At 32.1% G+C, this 19,353-nt stretch overlaps 1 protein-coding gene across 1 annotated transcript; it reads left to right on the forward strand.

Moving 5' to 3' along the window:
• Window positions 1-1,644: 1,644 nt before the first annotated feature.
• LOC140447726 (uncharacterized) lies at window positions 1,645-12,436 on the forward strand. Its single transcript, XM_072540543.1, has 3 exons — window positions 1,645-2,103; window positions 2,160-3,118; window positions 6,082-12,436. The coding sequence occupies exons 1-3, from the start codon at window positions 2,017-2,019 to the stop codon at window positions 10,406-10,408; spliced, it is 5,373 nt and encodes a 1,790-aa protein (XP_072396644.1). The 5' UTR covers window positions 1,645-2,016; the 3' UTR covers window positions 10,409-12,436.
• Window positions 12,437-19,353: the final 6,917 nt, after the last annotated feature.

Here is a 19,353-nt window from a genome sequence, read left to right on the forward strand (position 1 = left end):
AACGTTCTCTATTATCCCGTTTAGCTTCCACATTTTCTCACCTATTTTTAATACATGGGCGTTTTTTCAATTTGTAGGACGTATGCAAACTATACTGGTTTGTAATAGGCACTGAACATCACCAATTTTAAATATTAATTTCTCTCGGGCATCATATTTATTCAGTTGAGCCAAAATGAATTCAATTTGATTCAACTCACAATGGTAAGGTGGAAGTCTCCAAACAGTAATACCATGAAGTCTAGGCATTGAGTCAACAGCATATTGACGATATCTACCATGACGCCCTTGATTATTGTCATCAGTCCTGTTTTGACCATATCCTCTGTAAATTGAATACATTTTTCTTGTAGCTCTGCATGATGGATTTCATATCAGTCATCGTTGGAATGCGTTTAACAAGGCGGCTGTGATAAGATGCAATTTCCAATACGATGACAGAGTTACTATCTACGCTCTAGAGAATGTTCTCGAGCAACGTCACTAAGTTTATGGAGTTTATGCCTTCATGCTAGTTCCCGGTTTTCTTCGATATAAAAATAAGGGCACCATTTTGAAGAAAACCAGTATCGCTGACAATATGGGCGACAATTAGACGCTGGGCCAGATATTCCCAAGTTGAGTGTAGATAGTTACGTCGCCATGACATTATTACCTCCTAATCTGATAAAATGGAATTCCGGCATCGTTTTATATATCGAAAGTCTTGTATTTATGTATGTATATATCTTTAATGCTTTTCGTAATAATTCACGGCTTAATTTAGGAAAATGATCGATTTCGCCTATTTTACTTAATATAGATTCGAGAATTAGAGCCTTATTTTCAAAAAAAAATTAATGTACAGTTCTGCGGAAAATATTTTTTTGGGCTTCATCCAGGTTTTCAAAGGTCTTCATTAGAGCTGATTTGTAGGTGAAGGTATAAAACCATTGCCACTGATACTCATGTTAAAAAAGAACAGCGACTAACAACTTCCGCTGAATGCAGTGTTTTTTTAGTCCATCGTATACCTTTTAGATAATTGGGTTTTTCTCTTGTGAGACGGCTCTATGACGTGGATGTCATAGACCCATGATCTACTTTGTCTTACTTCACAATAAAAAACTAATTAACAAAATGAATACGAAAATTATTAAGACAAAGCAATCAAACACAAATTACACAGTCGATACTATAACAACAACGATAAACATTGATTGCAAAAGCTGTTCTCATGTTTTAAATATCATTTTTGCCGATTGATCATTTACCGGCTATGCAATTACCACTATGCAAGATATTATTCAGGCCTTTATTTTTTAATAATAATATGATAACAAGTATGAATTTTATTTCGCAGCACATATTTCCTTGTCGATAAAAGTTTTTAGATAACATGAATCATTTTCCAATTATATATACGAGTATGTGGATTTGAGTAATTGGTTCCGGTAAAAGCTTTAATCATTGGAAGTCACGTACCTATATTCCCATAATAGTAAGACCAGATCGGGTAATTACGAAATTCACAGAACAACAAAGGCACCAACAGCGAGATATAACGGTAGAATTTATTTCTAATAAAATAATCAGATTTAAAAAAAAAATCATGAATTAACCATGCCGCTGAAATTTTATGATTTCCCAACAGTTGGCAGTTTCAAAATCGGTTCTTGAATCACCCTTTTTATTTTTTTGCAGAACATAGATGTCGAAGGTCAGAAATCACCAACTTTTCAAAATATAAACCTAGCAGCAACACTGTACATTGCCTCACTCTACTATTTACCAGTCTTACCAACATTATCATTAGCTAATGCTAATATACCAAAATTGTTTGAAATTGAGATATTGTAGAATGAGATGATGATATGAGGTTATCTTATAATACTAACTGTTTACAATTTAATTGCCTAAAATTTTTTTGTTTAGTTGAAGCCATTCTGTTCATAAATTAATGTTGTTAGTTTTGCTCGTAAAATAGTGTATAGTTGTTTCTTTTTTTTATCCAAGATTAGAATTTAATTTTTTAATATGGATACTGAAGAAAATATAGAAATTCCTATTTCTGATATTTATGACGATTTCGATAATTTCGATTTAGGAGAAACTGTGGAAAAAGTATAGATTAACAAGTTAATGTAAGTAAATATACTAATCCAACATTTATGTTTTAGCTTAAAGAAGAGAATGAATCGCTGAAGAAACAAATCAATGGACAAAATGAAAACATGGAAAAGTTGCTTACGGCTCTTAATGATATGAAAACCACAAACGATAATTTAAGCAACAATATATCCTCGTTATTGTTGACGGCAAAGGCTGAATTGGGAAGAAAGGATAATACTATAGCAGATTTGAGAAGAGATTTGGACAACATTGCTTTTAGACGATACGGAGGAAATTTCCAAAAATATAATGGCTGTAATAAAGCAATATCCCAAAATGAAGAGCAACTTATATCTACATGTGGGAATAACAAAGAAAATGAAGAAATAACTCCCAAAATAGAGAAATTACCTTTGGTTAAATCTACAAATGTATATCAACATTCTGTGGAAACTTCAAATAATTCACAGACAAATACAGAGCAGAGTCTTGATAAGTTACATAGTAGTAGGTATAACAATTATCAAGGCAGAGTTTTGAACACTAATAAGGAAACAAGAGAGATGGAATATTTAGATCATCCTCAACCTTTGTTTGTGGAAGATTACAATTCAGAGATATATGCAAAGCAAAAAAACAAAGATAGAAATAAAATATTTGCTTCAACTGTACAAAAACAAAGTGAATATGACAATTTAGAAAGAAATCAGAATCATGTAGATAAAAGATGTTACGATATAAATCAATATGAAAATATAGAAAGAAATTATAAACTAGAAGATGTGGAGAGGCACAGGAGGCACATAAATAAAAATTACCTCACAAATCAACAAGGCAATCACGAAGATTCAAGATTCAATAACAAAAAAACTAGAGACAGAAGTAGATACAGGAATGATGAAGATATAGATCTAAGAAGGGACAGAAATGATTATAGAAGAAACAGCAATAGGTTTGATGGAAGAAGCAAGGATTTAAGATATGAGGGGAGACGAAGGGAAGAATCTGATGAACAGTTTTCTAGAAGGTAAGATTAAACAACTATGCTTACATATAATAACATATATAAGCTTTTAGTTTACTAATGAAATGCTGTTCTTCCCATTCATTAACCTATTATAGGTATCATAAGTTAAATATTATGCTTATATGGGATTAAGTCACAATCAATTTTAATGAAAATTACATTCTATAATTATTAATGTTTGATGTTTCACATTTCCACTTCAGAAATTGTTTTCAAAAAAGATTATTTTAAAAAAATAGTGTTATTATAACCAAAAGTTGATTGAGTTAAAAAAATTCAAAAAGTTTAAACAACTTTTGGTTATAACAATTTACTATTTTTTAAAATAATCTTTTTTGTAAACAATTTCTACAGTGGAACATCAAACAACAATTATAAATATAATATTTAACTTAGACATGCCACAAGAAAACAGTTTCAGAACCTTTTTATACTGAGAGAATGTGATCTGTATCGAGCTCTTTTACGCTTGATCCTGTATTGTGAGCTTCTCAAAGCCATTTCCTCTAAAAGTGCGTCCAAAATAGACCATTATATGCTGGGATATGTATGTCCTTAATCTTTTCGTGATGTTCAGTTGTTTTAGTAATCACATATTATGTTTTGTGGGATGTCCAAAGAATTCTCAGCATATGTCTCCAGCAGATCACCATGAATGCACCTATGCTTTTTGAAGCTAGCAACACGAAATATTTAGAAGATTCCATTTAATTGACAGGGTCTGTTTAACACCATATATTTTTTTCTCAATTTTATTAAAATCTATAATAAGGATATTAACTAACATCAGTTTTATGTACTTTCGAATGTACAAAAAATTGTTAAAATAAATAAATAAACTTTGTAAATCAATGCTTGTAAAAAAATTGTAAAATAAATAAATAATAAAAATACAGAAAACATAGTATGAATCTTCACACTAGTTTACACGTCTACAGTACCATTTACTATACCACTTTTTTTTAATTCCTTGAGGTGACTACACTGATTCCATGGTTTCTCCAGATTTTAGTCTGCTTAGACTTTGCATTTTTACTATTGATGTTCTCAGTCTTATTTCTTCAGTGCATCCTCTGGCTTTAGTTTGGACTTCAGATTATATACTCATGTTTTTGATTTTATTTTTGTGTTAGTTGGTTTTGGCTATTGTTGCTTCTATCTATTAATTTGATCCTCATTTTTTTCTGTTTATTTTGAGACCTGCTCTTTACTGATGTATTCTCTTCAGTAGTTGACATACTTCCATAGCTGGAGAATTGGCAAAAATGGTTGGGCAATTTGCATATTTAAAATAAGGATTTTTCTTCTGTATATGGTGACACCGCCATTCCATCCATCAGTGGCCTTCCACATAATCCACTCGAGTGAAATAATGTAGGTAGGAGTAGGAAATAACTAGTTGTAATAACTTCAATAGAACACATATTTTTCTATATTGTCATAAATATTGTATATTATAGAAGATATACCTTTTTGTAGCTTTTTTTGTTTTGTTCCAAATATATTGCAAGATATGCTGTTGCTATTATTATAAAAATACTTCCATTCAACTTGTATTCAATTAGTATTAGAAAATTCTAAGTGATTCTTAACTGCATCAAAAGTCTACATGATATAAGTAGAAGGAATATTTAAAAACAAATATATAAATACTTTTGATTTCTTTGCTAGATATAATCTGCAACTAGGACAATAATAGAGGGTAAACTTGTTTGAAGATTTGCATTTGGCAATATACCTATGTTTTACAGACAAATTTTTTCTCAATCAATTTTCTTGTGAAATCAAAAGTTAATGTCTATGATATCAAAAGATGAATTACAAAATGTTGGGAAACCATTATTTCTACCCCCTTTTTTCCTATTCCTCCAATGCTGTCCTAGTCATAGATTATATCCAGCAATAAAACCAAAGATGTGAATTGAATGAACAGTTCTATACAGAGTTCCACGTTAAGAAAATAACATTCGGCTTATGGAGATCAGTGTTGCCAAAACTCTCAGGCTTGCGGTTTACTAGATTGTCGATATATTTTTCGAATTTCCATTTTCAATTAACATTTAACTGTAAAGTCAGAATAACAACTGAAGAACCACAAAGTCTTATTATCATTATATAGTCTCAGAGAACAACATAAAATCGCTGACATACGTACACCGTATTATTTTAAGTTGCAATTAGTAATTAGATATATGCATTCCAAGCGGTCAGTTTATTTGCTTTTAAATCTTTAATAGCCGGCAAAGTGCATGATTTAACTAAGCAATATTTTCTACTGATTTCTATGATTCATGGTATATAATATTCTTACCGAAAAACAAATAAACTGTCGTTACCATAATTAAAATAAGATAAAATAAAATTATCTTTTGTAAATACTATTTTTTTAATTAAAATCATTTTCCCTACTTTTCATCTCTTGTTTCGATTGGGCATTTTTGGTCAATTACGTTAAAAAACATTAATTTAATTCATGTCTGTGAAAACGAAAATACAAATTATACAACCCTGAATCGTGCTTGTGTTCATCGTGGCATCGCTGCGCTTCTATCGTCCATAAGAAATACATGGCCCTATCTCCGCAATGTTATTTTCTTAACGTGAAACGCTCTATAGTTAAAAATGTATGTAAAAGTGTATCATGATCGTGAAAGTATACAAGTTAGTATGTCTTCTTTTAAAATATAGATTTGTTCTATGTATTTATTTACATTCAAATGAAAGCAACCTGATGTATTTTTTGTGAGGTTTACCGCTTGTCACTTAAGTACTTACATGTTGCCTTGTCTTAAATTGTGTCAGGTATTATCCATGCTGTTTTTATCATCCTGTGAGATTTCAACATAGATATGGCAATAGCTAGTTTTGCCATTAGGAGTTTCATCATAACAGTTGGTGTTATTGAGTTTTCTTCTAAACTCTAAAACCCGAAATCAATATACTAAAACATCCTATATTTTTAGGAGGTCTGACTATCGCAAAGATGGCAAATCCCAGGGTACATATGGAACAGATAGATCCCGACATCGACTACCACGATTCCCAGAAAGAAAGCGAAATTCATCGGATAGATACAAAACTCAGGATGATCTGGACGACTACATAAAAGATAAATCTCGTACAGGTAAGAAGCTACTCAATGTTGGAGGCAAGGTAAAAGATCAACGCAAGAGCTGTTATAGTGCTGCGTTGGGAGAGAACTTTGATATTCTTGCAAATGAAGAATGGGAAATATATGGTACTGAAGAATATAAAGACGAAAATGAGAAAAAAGAATGTAAAATGGATGAAACTAACACTGACCTGAAAATAACAATAAATAATAAGAATAATAGGTCCTACAACTTTTTTAACAAAGAGTTAGTTAATATTTTAGATGGAATACAGAGTGACATTCAGAATAAAAATGGTACTACTACTCTAGAATGTAACTATAAAACTGAAACTATTGAAACAGTTGTTGAACCCTGTTGTGCTACTAAGACCAAAACTGATTTACTTAGTCAAGTCCTTCAGAAAGAAGCGGAAGAAATATTCACTCCAACTAAACTAGATAAGAAGAAAAAGGACGAGTATAGAAAACAAGTAAAATTAAAAATTGAAGATATATTTGGACAGAGTTCTGTTGATGAATTCCCAGAGAACAATATACAAGAAAATATACCTTCTATTGAAAAAAAATGCGTAACAAAACAAAAAGTATTATTAAATAATATATTTGGTGATGAGTCGAATGATATCTTTAAGGAAGACGATGATTTTCGAAATTTTAGAATGTTAGTTGAAGCTGATAATGTCGATCACACAAAACCCAAGAAGATGATGAAATGTGCAAAGTTGGAGATTAAAGAAAGCTTGGAAGGAGGAACTGGGAAGAAAGAGAAGAAGCCGCTGTCTTACGATATTTGTACAAAGAAAAAACGAAGTTCCGATAATTATAATAAAACTACTAGAAAAGACAAACAAGAACATTCAGAGGATGCAAAATCAGACATTTTTCTTTTAACAAAAAAACAGAGTAGCGATTCTTATCATGAGGACGATGACCAAATCGAGAAAACAAAAAAGGAATATGATACAAAAAAACGCAATAATGGTAGCGACGAAGTTAATACAAATAAACAACATAAATCAAAAATTCTTGCTGAAAAATATTATGAAGAACCTCCTGCGTTAATATCTGACTTTGAATACACTTTTGTGGGCGAGCCAAAGAATTCTAAACCGTCGGCACTGGAACAAGAAAAATCTACCGAAAATCTTGACACTGCTTCGGGTAAACAGAAGAAAGTAAATCAAGGGAAAAATTTGACGAAATCAAGTAGCAGAGATCAGGTCGATATGTCTGTAACTCAAAATGGAAGTAATTTAAAAAATTCTAAACCTTTAACAAGAAAAGATGAAAAGTCTAATGAGAAGCTTGATACAGCCTTACATCGAACGAAAAAGGTTAGCCAGAGGAGAAAATCAACGAAATCCAATTGCAGATACGAGAATGATAAGCCTACAACACAGAATGAAAGTGATTTTAAGAATTCCAAATCTTTAACAATAGCAACAGTTGATAAATATAGTAGAAATACTAACACTGCTTCAGATAAAACGAAAAAGATAAGTCAAAGGAGAAGATCAACGAGATCAAATAGCAGACATGACAATGATATATCTACAGAGCAAAATAAAAGTGATCTAACAAATTCTAAACCATTACCAGCAAATCAAAGTGAAATATCTAGTGAAAATGTTTATATTTCTTCGGATAAAACGAACAAAATCACTCAGAGGAGAAAATCAAAGTCCAGTAGCAGATGTGAGAACGATTTATCTGAAACACCGAACGTTGAAAGAGATCTAAATAATTCTAAACCTTTAACATCGGTACAATATACAATATTTAGTAAAAATTCTAACACTCATTTAGAAAAAAAGAAAAAAACTCATAAAAGAAGAAAATCAACAAGATCAAATAGTAGACATGATACGGATACATCTACAACGCCCGATGAAAGTGATGATGGGATTAAAATTATTTCTAAGTCTTTAAAAACAGTCAAGAATAAACTATGTACAGATATTGGTAAAACTATTGTTAGTTCGACTGAAAAGAAGGTTATAAGATCAAAAATGTCAGATGAAATTAACACATCTACAATTATTAATGAAAAACGTTTTGCAGAACCTCCACCTATACTCTCTGACTTTGAATATACTATTTTAGAAGATCTGAATAAGTCACAGTCAGAGAAAAGTCCAGCAAAGCTCAAAGTAAATACTAAACCAGAATTGCCTACAAATATAATACGAATTTTTGAAAACACAGAAGAACATAAAAATTTGATCCATTCTCGCACTTCTAAAGTTGTTTCTATGCTGGGTTCTGATTTATTAAAAGAAATTGAAGTGCAAAAATTAGCCGAGAAGAATTCTGTTAAAATCAGTGCTATGAAAGCACAAGAAGTTGGTGCAAATGCTAAGACGACCAGAAACTATTCTGAGAGTCATACAGATGCAGTACCAGTACCGAAAATACTAGAAGTATGTATATCAAAAGGATTGAAGGAATCATCTTCACCTTTGGACAACAAAAACTTTGAAACTTCCAATAAGGTTGTTATTGTGAGTGACATAATGGTGTCACCGAGTAAGAAAAAGAATTTTAACAATTTTGTTAGTCACGACAAAACAATACAGGAAGTTTTAGATGTACAGACTACTGGAAATGTGAATAACATCGTAAACTATGATGAAGTTGCTTCAAAACAAGAAGAAAGAAGAGGGCTAACAACAGAAGAAGTTTGTCTGAGCACTGAATGCGTAAAACCAAAATCTTTATCTAGAAAAAACCTTTTACTTGAAAGATATGCATCAGAAGAAGTAAATAATAAAAATTTGGCAACTAGTACAACAGTTTCATGTGTTAAAGTCAACGAAAATAATGTACAAACTAAAAATGACAATGGCATTCATAACAAAAGGAAACAAATTGACGAAAGTATAGATATCAACCCCCCAAAAAAGAAAAAAAATTATAATGCGCCAGTAGATTCTACAGATGACATGAAAAACGACGAGACCAGTTCTAAAAATAAAATAACCAAGTCTGGTGGTGATCAGGAGTTGTTTGAAACAGCTAAAGTTGTTAAACCAGTGAAACAACCAACACAGAGATCTCGAAGCAGCAGAGAACATAGTTCTGAACCTGATCAAGTACTGAAAGATACAGCCATATCAGAAAAAGACTCATGTACACCAAAGAAAAGCATTAAGAAAGATGTGGCTGCAAAATATAATGAAGAAAACACAGCAGCAACAAAAGCAATATGTGAATTAGAAAAAGAAAAACTGAAGCGAAATAAGAACAGTGTATTAGTTATTAAATGTAGAGAAGATAATAGTGATACTTGCGGCAAAACTTCAGAACAGACCAAACAGCAGAAGGTTTTAAGTGATTTAGACATTCCAGCTACTTACGACAATAAAATAGCACCTGAAGAACAAAACATCATCATTCAATCTTCACTGCAAAAAAGTAGTGTGGATAGTCAACAAGAAAGCAAAGAAAACGTTATTTCATCGTCTTCTAGTATTAAGAATCCACACAATTCTTCCACATGTTCCACAGAATCACCAAAACCTCGAAAAAGAATAACTCCTATACCCGTTAAGGACGTTCCTGTTTGTACGTTCACAAATATTCTTAATAAAAGTGATAACTTAACGAAACAATTGCCGAAAAAAGTTGTGATGAATACTCACATGCCGGAGGATACCGATATTCCGATTCTTCACCTTGAAGAATTCAGTTTTAGTAACCTTGGGGAAGGTAAAACGCTCGATAAAAGTATTATGAAGTTTTTGGACGGTTTTAGCGTATCTAACTTAGACTGCGATGTGTCTAGAGTGAGTAATGAGTCACAGAAAAAAGAACCGCTAACATTCACGAACGTTTTAGAGAAAATCAATTCACCTTGTAGGAATATTGCTGATTTTACCTCTCCCGATCAACATTTACCACAGATGACGACATCGACACCGAAAGGTGTTGAACTTTCAGCACTTCAATCGGGCCAGACTGAAAAAACTCCAACTTCAGTCACGACGACTGATACAGTTATATTATCCCCTAAGCTACAAGAACATCAAAATAAGGATGTTAGTACTGATGTAAGCAGTAATAAAAATAACGAAGCTGTTGGCAGCGAAAATGTTAAAAATGTGCCTTTTACAAATTTAAATACTCCTGCGAGGTTTAGGAGGAGGTGTAGAATCATAGCTGTCAGGAAACTGTAAAAAAGTACCATATTAATTATTTATTCCCGGACAAAATTGTAACTGACATTGAGCAATACTAAAATCCACGTTATTTGTTTGAATTTATTGTCTCAAGAAATTATAGATCCTTTCTTAAGATGAGCTGAATCGTTCATTTTGATGATTAGATTTCATGGTTTTGACTCGCTTCTTTTAAATCGTAGAAAAGTCAATAATTTTGATTGCAGTATGAAATAACACTCTTAAATTGTGTTATTTTAACTAACATTTGTTTCAGAGCAGATTCGCTTGAATAACAATAGCTCAGAAGAAACTAGCGTTTCTATTATGTGTCCTTGTCATTTGGTTGCTTGAGATGCATTCAAATATGCGCAATTTATTCACGAATACAGAAAATTGCATTTTATTTATTCAGCTGTATTTAATTATTCTTATAAATCAACCAATTCCATGATCTCAACTCATAGTTTTTAAATTCAATTCTTTACCGATTTAATTAACATACTACAGATTACCGAATACAAATAGCATGACATTATTAGTAATCTCACTCTTAAATAGTAATTGATTAAGAACTAGCTTACTTATAATGAATAAGATCCATAGTAATGCTGTGATATAGGTGTGCATTAAAATTTACACTCCTTGTACAATAATACAGAAAACTACACTTCCTTTCTTAATGACCCATTGAACGGTCACCTTAAACACGCGTTGATAGTGATCTAAAAAATTCTAAACCTTCAACATTAGTACAAGATGAAATATTTAGTGAAAATGTTAACACTGATTCAGATAAAAAGAAAAAAACCAGGAGAGAAGAAGATTAACAAGATCAAATAACATACATAATGCCAACCTAGAACGTAGAACGAAAATATAAAGAAGAACAATAGTAACAAAAGCAATATGTGAATTAGAAAACGAAAAACCAAAACTAAATAAGAATAATCTAGTAGTTACTTAACTTCAAGAACATAATAAGATACTTGCAGGCGAGAAGTTCTACAACAGCAGAAAGCTTCAAATAGCTTAAGTCAGAGAGCATATACTCTGACTTTACATACACCATTATAGAAGGTCCAGAAAAAGTCCAAAGGAGGGACTAAACCGGATTTTGTAAAAATATAATAAGTTCTAAAATCATAAAACGTAAGAACACAAATATTTGCTTCATTGTAATGTTCTTTCCCTGCTGGATTCTGAGTTATTAAAAGAAACAGAGCTGCACAAATTCATCATCATTAGCCGTTTTGCGTCCACTGCTGAAAATATAACTGCCGTAAATAATTCCATTCCATCCGATCTTGAGCACCCTGAATCCAGTTGTGTTGGATGCGCTTTGCTTTGTTTTTCTCCTAATTGGATAACTAATTGATTTGAAACTGTGTCTCTGAGGGATTTCAACATTGACCTCTTCATTGCACAAATTATCCGAAAAGAATTCTGCTAAAATCAGTTTATATGGACACAGAAGAAGTTTGTGCAAACAGAGAGACAATCAAGTACTATTTTAAGAATCTTACACTACGGACATTATGGAAAATGTCAGAGGCATTTGTACTAGAAGAAATAAAGGAATCTTCAACAATCTTTAAGAAACACGCTTTTTATTATGTATCCTGGTGGTTTGATGTGCATTTAAGTATGTGTGACTTGTACAAAGGTACAGAAAATGGTAACTTCTTTCTTGACATGTACTGACTCGAGTATATTATTATTAATATATTAATACTGGAGACGAAATAACAGTATTTTCAAAGAAACAACAGCTTCAGAGTTATCTTATAAATTGTTTGATGTACATTCAGATTAAGAGTGGCTTGTTCAGAAAATTGCATCTTCCTTCTTAAGATGTACTTTTCCTATTGATGATTCAATTTCATGATATTATCTTTCGATTATTTTTAAATTTAATTTTTTTAGTATGCCAATAGAGCGATTGTTGCAGTTTTGTCTTATGGGATTTTTATCACATATAGTGCAAATGGTTGTTATATGTAAGTTACAAAAATGTAAAAATCTAAATAAAAATGTAGCCCTTCATATTTAAGAATTTTTGCTAATATATTTAACAGTTTCTAAACGACTTAATCCTGCAGGCAAAATTATGTGAATTATTTCAAATTCAAACATACAATTTGGCCGAAATTCGCAAAGGCCGCCAATAGTATAACAATTGTTACAAGTACAATCATAAAATTAAGTTTTGTATATATGTATGATAGTTAGGTTTAGTAATCAGCAATTGTATATAATTAGTTTTTATATTTGGGATATATTTTCGCTATAACCAAACTTTTTGAACAATGCTAGTTCCATTTTGTAAATCAAGTTCCAATACAAATTTGAACACTTGTTCAACAGAATATAAAGTACAAAAGAATTTTGATTTACTTTTTAGCGTTTAAAGGCGTATTATATACTCGTGGTTTGTTTGCATCCTTTCCCTATTGACACTCCAACTAATACGATGTATGGCAGGAAAGTCTCGTGTGGTTGGCACCAAAATCTCATATATTTCATATAAATATTAAGTGTTATGGAAATATGTAATAAGCTAAGCTTTCATTTTCTTTTAACTACTTTAATTTTTTGACATTTACATTACTCGTTTCCACTAGACGACGAAACGTCACTTTTTGTGTCAAGATTTCATTTTTTGAAGTTGGTGATTCTATATAAAGCAAATTAGTTCAGCTATAACTTAGACGGATAAAATGTTCGTTGATTTTTACAGATTCGAGTCTAACCCAACCTTTAAAACGATCTTTACTTACTTACTTAATCAGTAGACCCATTTGTACCTTTCGGTGTTAGGCCGTTTATAATACAATTCATTAAATTACACTAATTTACAGTCTTCTGAGGTATCCTAGCTCTTAACGAACTTTCTCCATTCCTTCCTATTGGATGCCATCTGTGTCGCTTCCTGCCAAGTCTTACCCTTACTCTGCAGTATCTGCGAAATGTCACTGTTCCATTCTTTAATGGGTCTTCCTCTTCTGTTCTTCCCTATTGGTTTGGCGTCCCTCACTCTTTTTATTTGTCTATTATTGTCCATCCGGGTTAGATGTCCGAACCATGCCAATTTTTTCTCCTTGATTGAGTCGAGTATCGGTTTGATTTTGATTCTTTCTCTTATTTCTTCATTTCTGATTCCATCAGTTCTTTTTACTCCGATCGTTCTTCTGAGGTATTTAATCTCTGCTGCCTGAATTCTATTCTGATGTCTTTTGTGTAATATCCAATGTCACTGTAGGTCTATATATTGTTTTGTATATTGTCATCTTGGTCTTTGTTGATATTTCTTTGTTATTTAGGAATCCTCTATTTAGTGCTTGGAATAGTTTTCCTGTGTTTTCCATTCTGTTGTTAAGATCGTCCTCGATGTCTCCTTTGTTGTTGATTACTGTTCCTAAGTATTTGTATGAATTTGTCTGTATTATTTTTTGTTGGTCTATCATTACTTCTATTTGATCTTTCATCCCTTGTTTCCTTGATATTTTCATTATCTGAGTCTTCTCTTTGTTTACGTTTAAGTTGTATTTGCTTGCTTCTAGGTTCCATTTCTCTAAGTTGTATTTCAGTTTTTCTGCAGTTTCCGCAATTAATACTATGTCGTGTGCAAATATACACATCTCAGCGTTTATCATTTGCATTCTGTTCCAACCGATGCAGTATTTCTTGAATGTTTTCTTACATTCTTTCACTATCTCATCTATTACATTTATGAATATCACTGGGCTGAGACTTCTCCCTTGTCTAACTCCTTGAGTTGTTTCAAATGGTTCTGACTGTATATTTAACATTCTTACTGTATTTGTTGTTTTCATGTATATACTCTTTGTTACTTCTATCAGTTCTTCACTTACTTGCTTCTTGTTTAGGCTTTCCCATATATCTTTTCTTTTGACTGAGTCGAATGCTTTTTCCATGTCTATAAAGCTCAGATATATTTCTCTATTTTTCTTTAAGGCTTTTTCTATTACTTGTTGCATGGTGAATATGATCTCGTGTGTTGTGTCCTTTCCTGAACCCACTTTGTACGTCCTCGAATTTATGTTCTATTTCTTTTCTGATTTTCCTTTCTATTATGGTTTCGTATACTTTTGCTGCTACACATAGTAGTGATATACCTCTATAGTTCTTACAGTCTCTTGTGTTTCCTTTCTTGTATATAGGTATAATTACTGCATTTGTCCATTCTCTGGGTATCTCCTATATATTTCATCATTTCTGGTGCTACTTCATCGCTTCCTGGTGCTTTTCCAATCTTTATCTTTCTTATTGCTTCTTCCAGTTCTTCTTTTTCTATAGTTTCTGGATTTTCCGTGTTTCTCTCTTATTGTGGCTTTCCTTCTCCATTGTATTCGCTTGATTTCCATTCAGTATCAGCTGGAAATGTTCCCTCCATCTTTCCATTATTGTCTTATCGTCGTTTATTATTGTTCTTTCCTTGTTCATTATTTGTTTCAGTTTCGTTTCTTTGTTGCTTCTTAGGTTTTTCAGTGTTCTATAAAATAATTTTACGTTTTTTGTGCTGTTTTCTTCCATTTTTTCCCCGAATTTTTCCCAACTTTTCTTTTTCTCTTTCTTAACTATCTCTAACTTTCTTTCTTTGTCTCTTATAATTTTCATATTTTATTTGTGTTTTGTCTGGTATGTATTCTTTCCATAATTTCTTCTTTTCTTTTATTTCTATTTTCACTTCATCGTTCCACCAAGATGTTGTTATTTCTTGTAGTTCCACATATTGATTTATGTGTTTTTATCAGCTATGATAAAATGTTCGTTGAACCCAACCTTCAAAACGACCTTTACTTTTTTTTTAAATGTATTATTTCTTCTTTCTTAAAAATGTATTCCTATACCACTTAGTTATGTTTTGAAAGTCCTTAAACTAAAGCTTTCCCAATAATACCAAAAATGAATGTTTAATGTACTTACGTGAAAATAGCTTTTAAGTTTTGGTTTTTTAGAGTCCAATCATCATTAAACGTCAGTAGTAAGTTTTCGTATTGTTGCCGACATAGCAACACGCTGTTGCGTAAAAAGTCCCCACGTTCCACATAACTATAGATTAACTTTTTTTTTTTAAATTCGTATAAAAATTGTCAGCTTTTCAAATATGAAGGATATTTCATCTACAGTAAAGTCAAAGTCTCCATCTTTCATATTATCCACCTAGAATTACGATATCTTCATTATTTTATGTCTTATGTTATTACAAAGAAATTATCTTTGGGATAAATAGTTTGAGTAACTTTTAAACTAATTGATGGATGGAGTTGGATAAATATTTTGAGAGTTTGTTAAGAACTAAGACTACAAGACTCTCCTTTGAGAGCAAAATGTAAGTTAATTTTTACAAAAGTTATAAACTAGAAACGATTTTACCTTATTTTGCTTATTGGCATTGAATTGTTAATAATATTAAAAATAAGGAAAAACTCATCAAATACTTGGCTTTTGCGAAGTCCTAACTACAGTTAAATTTGGCTTCTTTCCCTGGAGTATTATAATTATCTTCTGAAACACCAATAACTTCACAAAGGAGTTTTCAATGGGCTATGAATTTGGTTTTATAAAATCAAGATGTTATTGAAATATGGAAACTTAACATCACTAATGATGGAACGTATTATTGCGAACTTATCAGTAATACAGTTCTAATTGATCGCAAAGTCATAAATATAATCTGACAAAACATTTTTTACTTTTCGTTCAAAAATATTTCATTTCTCTTGATAAAAATTGTTACGATATAATTAACATTATCTTCTGAAACAGTCCAAGAACTTAAATGAGTTACTTTCATGTTGAAATAGCCGACAAAATTTAGTTTTTGAATCTAGATGTAATTTAAACATGTCTTCTAGATCTTACCAGTGACGAGCTGTATTGTTGCCAATTTAACATCAATACTGGTCCTAACATGAGATCTACAACATAATTTACAAAACGATTTTTACTTTTTCTTAAAAAATAATTTCTCTTTAAAAATCTGGTTCCTATATCATTATAATCATTGTCTAAAAGTCCTTATACTGTATTGTAATAAAACATCGCCTATAACTTCACAAATGAGTATTCAATGAACTTACTTGGAAATGGTATGTGGCGACCACAGCTCAGTGACTAGGCACTAGCATCAAGCCGGATGACCCGGGTTTGAATGAGTTAAATTAGAAATTTTTAATTTCTAATTTAACTGAGCCGTCACCATGCTTCGAAGGTCACGTAAAGCCGTCGGTACCGGCTATGTAAGTAATTTTTAACACTAAGACCTGATCCAAAAGAAATGGAATGTGTAAAATAAGCCAATTGGGTATACTATCGTTTATAATAACAAACGTCTTCCGAAAAATAAAAAAAAAATCAAAGATGGAAATAGCACACCGAATTTGAATTTTTTTAATGTGTAATAAATTTTCATAAACGTTATAGTTTAAACATATCCCTCAACTTTTTAACCTTTTATAATTATATAATTTGACATATTTTTTATTTTAATGAAATGTAAGTTGTTTAATTCGTTTTTACATCTATATATACATATATATATATATATATATATATATATATATATATATATATATATATATATATATATAATATAGAACGGCGACCATGCACTGTTGTAGCTGCCAATGCAAAAATAGCTTAGCGCGTGCATGTTTGCCTTATATTCAGTTAATATAAAACCCAATGACGTATAATAAATAGACTCCGCATCCTTGTATACTTGATATAAAATCGGGTGTCGTAAAGAACTGGTTGAAGGTATAATACATATTTACTAAATCACTGGCGTGCTGGTTTATTTTATAATGCGTTTCTTTTTCATTGTTCAAAGGAAATCTATGAAAAAAAAACCTAGTTAGAAGAATTATATTTAAATGATTTTAATAACAAAAAACAAAACATTTAATTAAAATTATTAGGTATTCAGTATAATGTATAATAATTTATTTATTAAATAATCAAAACGCCTTCACTGACTATCAACACATAACCTAATGCTTCTAAAAGAATATACATTTCAAAAATGACTTACCTGAAAAGTGATGTTTAGCTTTAAGTTTTACGCGACCACAAGCAAGACACTTAAATGGCATTGTACTAAAATATTAAGTAAATGACCCTCAAAAATTTAAAATTCAATTTGCTTGTCACCTAAAATGTACAAACACAATTCACTTCGTAAAAAATCGTGAACTTCGAGCAACTTCGTATCATAACAATAACAAACAGAGGTATTTATGTTTAGGACACTTTTTAAAGCCTTCACTGAGTCTATATATTATACGTCATTGATAAGACCCTGTGTAATACTTCAACCTTGCAGGTGTATATCTGACAGTCAGGAGTAGCGTAGAATTGAATAGTTGCCATTTAAGGGTACACAAAAGATCATGTACATACTTTTTATCTGTACGTAAAATGATGCCAAAGAGCCAAATGAGCGCCATTATTGATTCAGGGGAGAGGTTTAAAGACGTGCTTATTTCAATTTGTTTTGGATTTAAACATTTTGATTAATATAGTAAGATTATTAACATTAACTGAAATGTAATCGTAAATGAAATATAAAACTAAATCAAAAAACATCAGCTGGACTAATTCTGATAATAAAATGACCAAAATCCACAAGAACGGGGGCAAGTCAGTTGTAAACAAAATATAATTGTTGATTGACAAATTGGAAGGTTTAATTATAATATATTTATGATATATGAAAATATATACGTTAATATACACTCACGATCATAAAATCCGGGTCACCTTGAAAATCACCGATATTTCATTTTTAACGAGCTTTATCGTAAATAATAATAACACAAATACAAACTAATGCATGTTTCTGAGAATTGTTGCGGTTTCCTTTGTAACAAAGAATTCCAATAGTGCCGATTTCGCGGTAAAGTGCACACTTCCCAAAATGAACGCTACCTGTAACTCCGCTTGTTTTAAATGTCTCGTTTGTACTTCGACTTTCTGTTCAAATGCAACGGACAAACGTTTATTATTGCCACCATTAGTGTTTATTAGTGTCATTATTAGTGTTTATTTTTTGACAAAAATGCCTTTGACTGTTGTTGAAACGGCACAAATTGTTGTACTTGTGGAAGACGATCACACTCAACGGCAAGTCGCAAGAACTGTTGGCGTAAGCCTTTCTACGGTTCAACGAGTGCTTCAACGCTTTCAGGAGGCAAGTTTGCTAACCAGGCGACCTGGCTCTGAACGACCAAGGCACTAGATGACCGTTTCCTTGCGTTTCAGGCTTTACGAAACCGGACCTCAACTGCGGTTATGCATCAAAATCGTCTAGAGGAAGTACGAAATCGCAATTTTAGTGTTGCAACAGTCAGAAGACTTCGTTCCTCTTGACTATCTTCTCGGATAATGGCTAGAGGACCGCCACTTCGTCGGGTGCCTCGAGTTGCGCGACTAGCTTTTGCTCGACAATACGCGCATTGGGGAATTAACGATTGTAGCAAAGTGTTATTCTCAGATGAATCCCGTTTCTGCCTAACTGGATCCGATGGACGTGTAAGAGTTTGGAGGAGAACCGGTGAACGATTTTCACAAGCTTGCATTGCTCCAAGAATGCCATTTGGTGGAGGCTCGGTCATGGCTTGGGGAGATGTATCTTCCGACTTCCGCACAGAATTACCCTTCATCGAAAATGGGTCCTTAACTGCACGAAGGTACATTAGGGAGATTCTGGAAGAACATGTTGTGCCCACCATGGCAGGGGTTGGAGAAGACGCCGTTTTTATGCAGGACAACGCGCGACCGCACGTTGCCAGGATCAGTATGCAATACTTGGACGAGATTAGAATTACGAGGTTACCCTGGCCAGCTAGGTCTCCGGACCTGAAATCAAACATCTCTGGGACGATTTGAAAAAACGTATTCAAACCCATACACTTCCTCCTAACAACGCACAGGAG

The sequence above is a fragment of the Diabrotica undecimpunctata genome, chromosome 8 (genome assembly GCF_040954645.1).
Source record: "Diabrotica undecimpunctata isolate CICGRU chromosome 8, icDiaUnde3, whole genome shotgun sequence".
Lineage (NCBI taxonomy): Eukaryota > Metazoa > Arthropoda > Insecta > Coleoptera > Chrysomelidae > Diabrotica > Diabrotica undecimpunctata.

Coding starts and splice junctions, on each gene's coding strand:
- LOC140447726 (XM_072540543.1), top strand. CDS start 2,017: ATGGATACTGAAGAAAATATAGAAATTCCTATTTCTGATATTTATGAC. Junction 2,104..2,159: donor TAGGAGAAACTGTGGAAAAA/GTATAGATTAAC, acceptor TTTATGTTTTAG/CTTAAAGAAGAGAATGAATC. Junction 3,119..6,081: donor GATGAACAGTTTTCTAGAAG/GTAAGATTAAAC, acceptor CTATATTTTTAG/GAGGTCTGACTATCGCAAAG.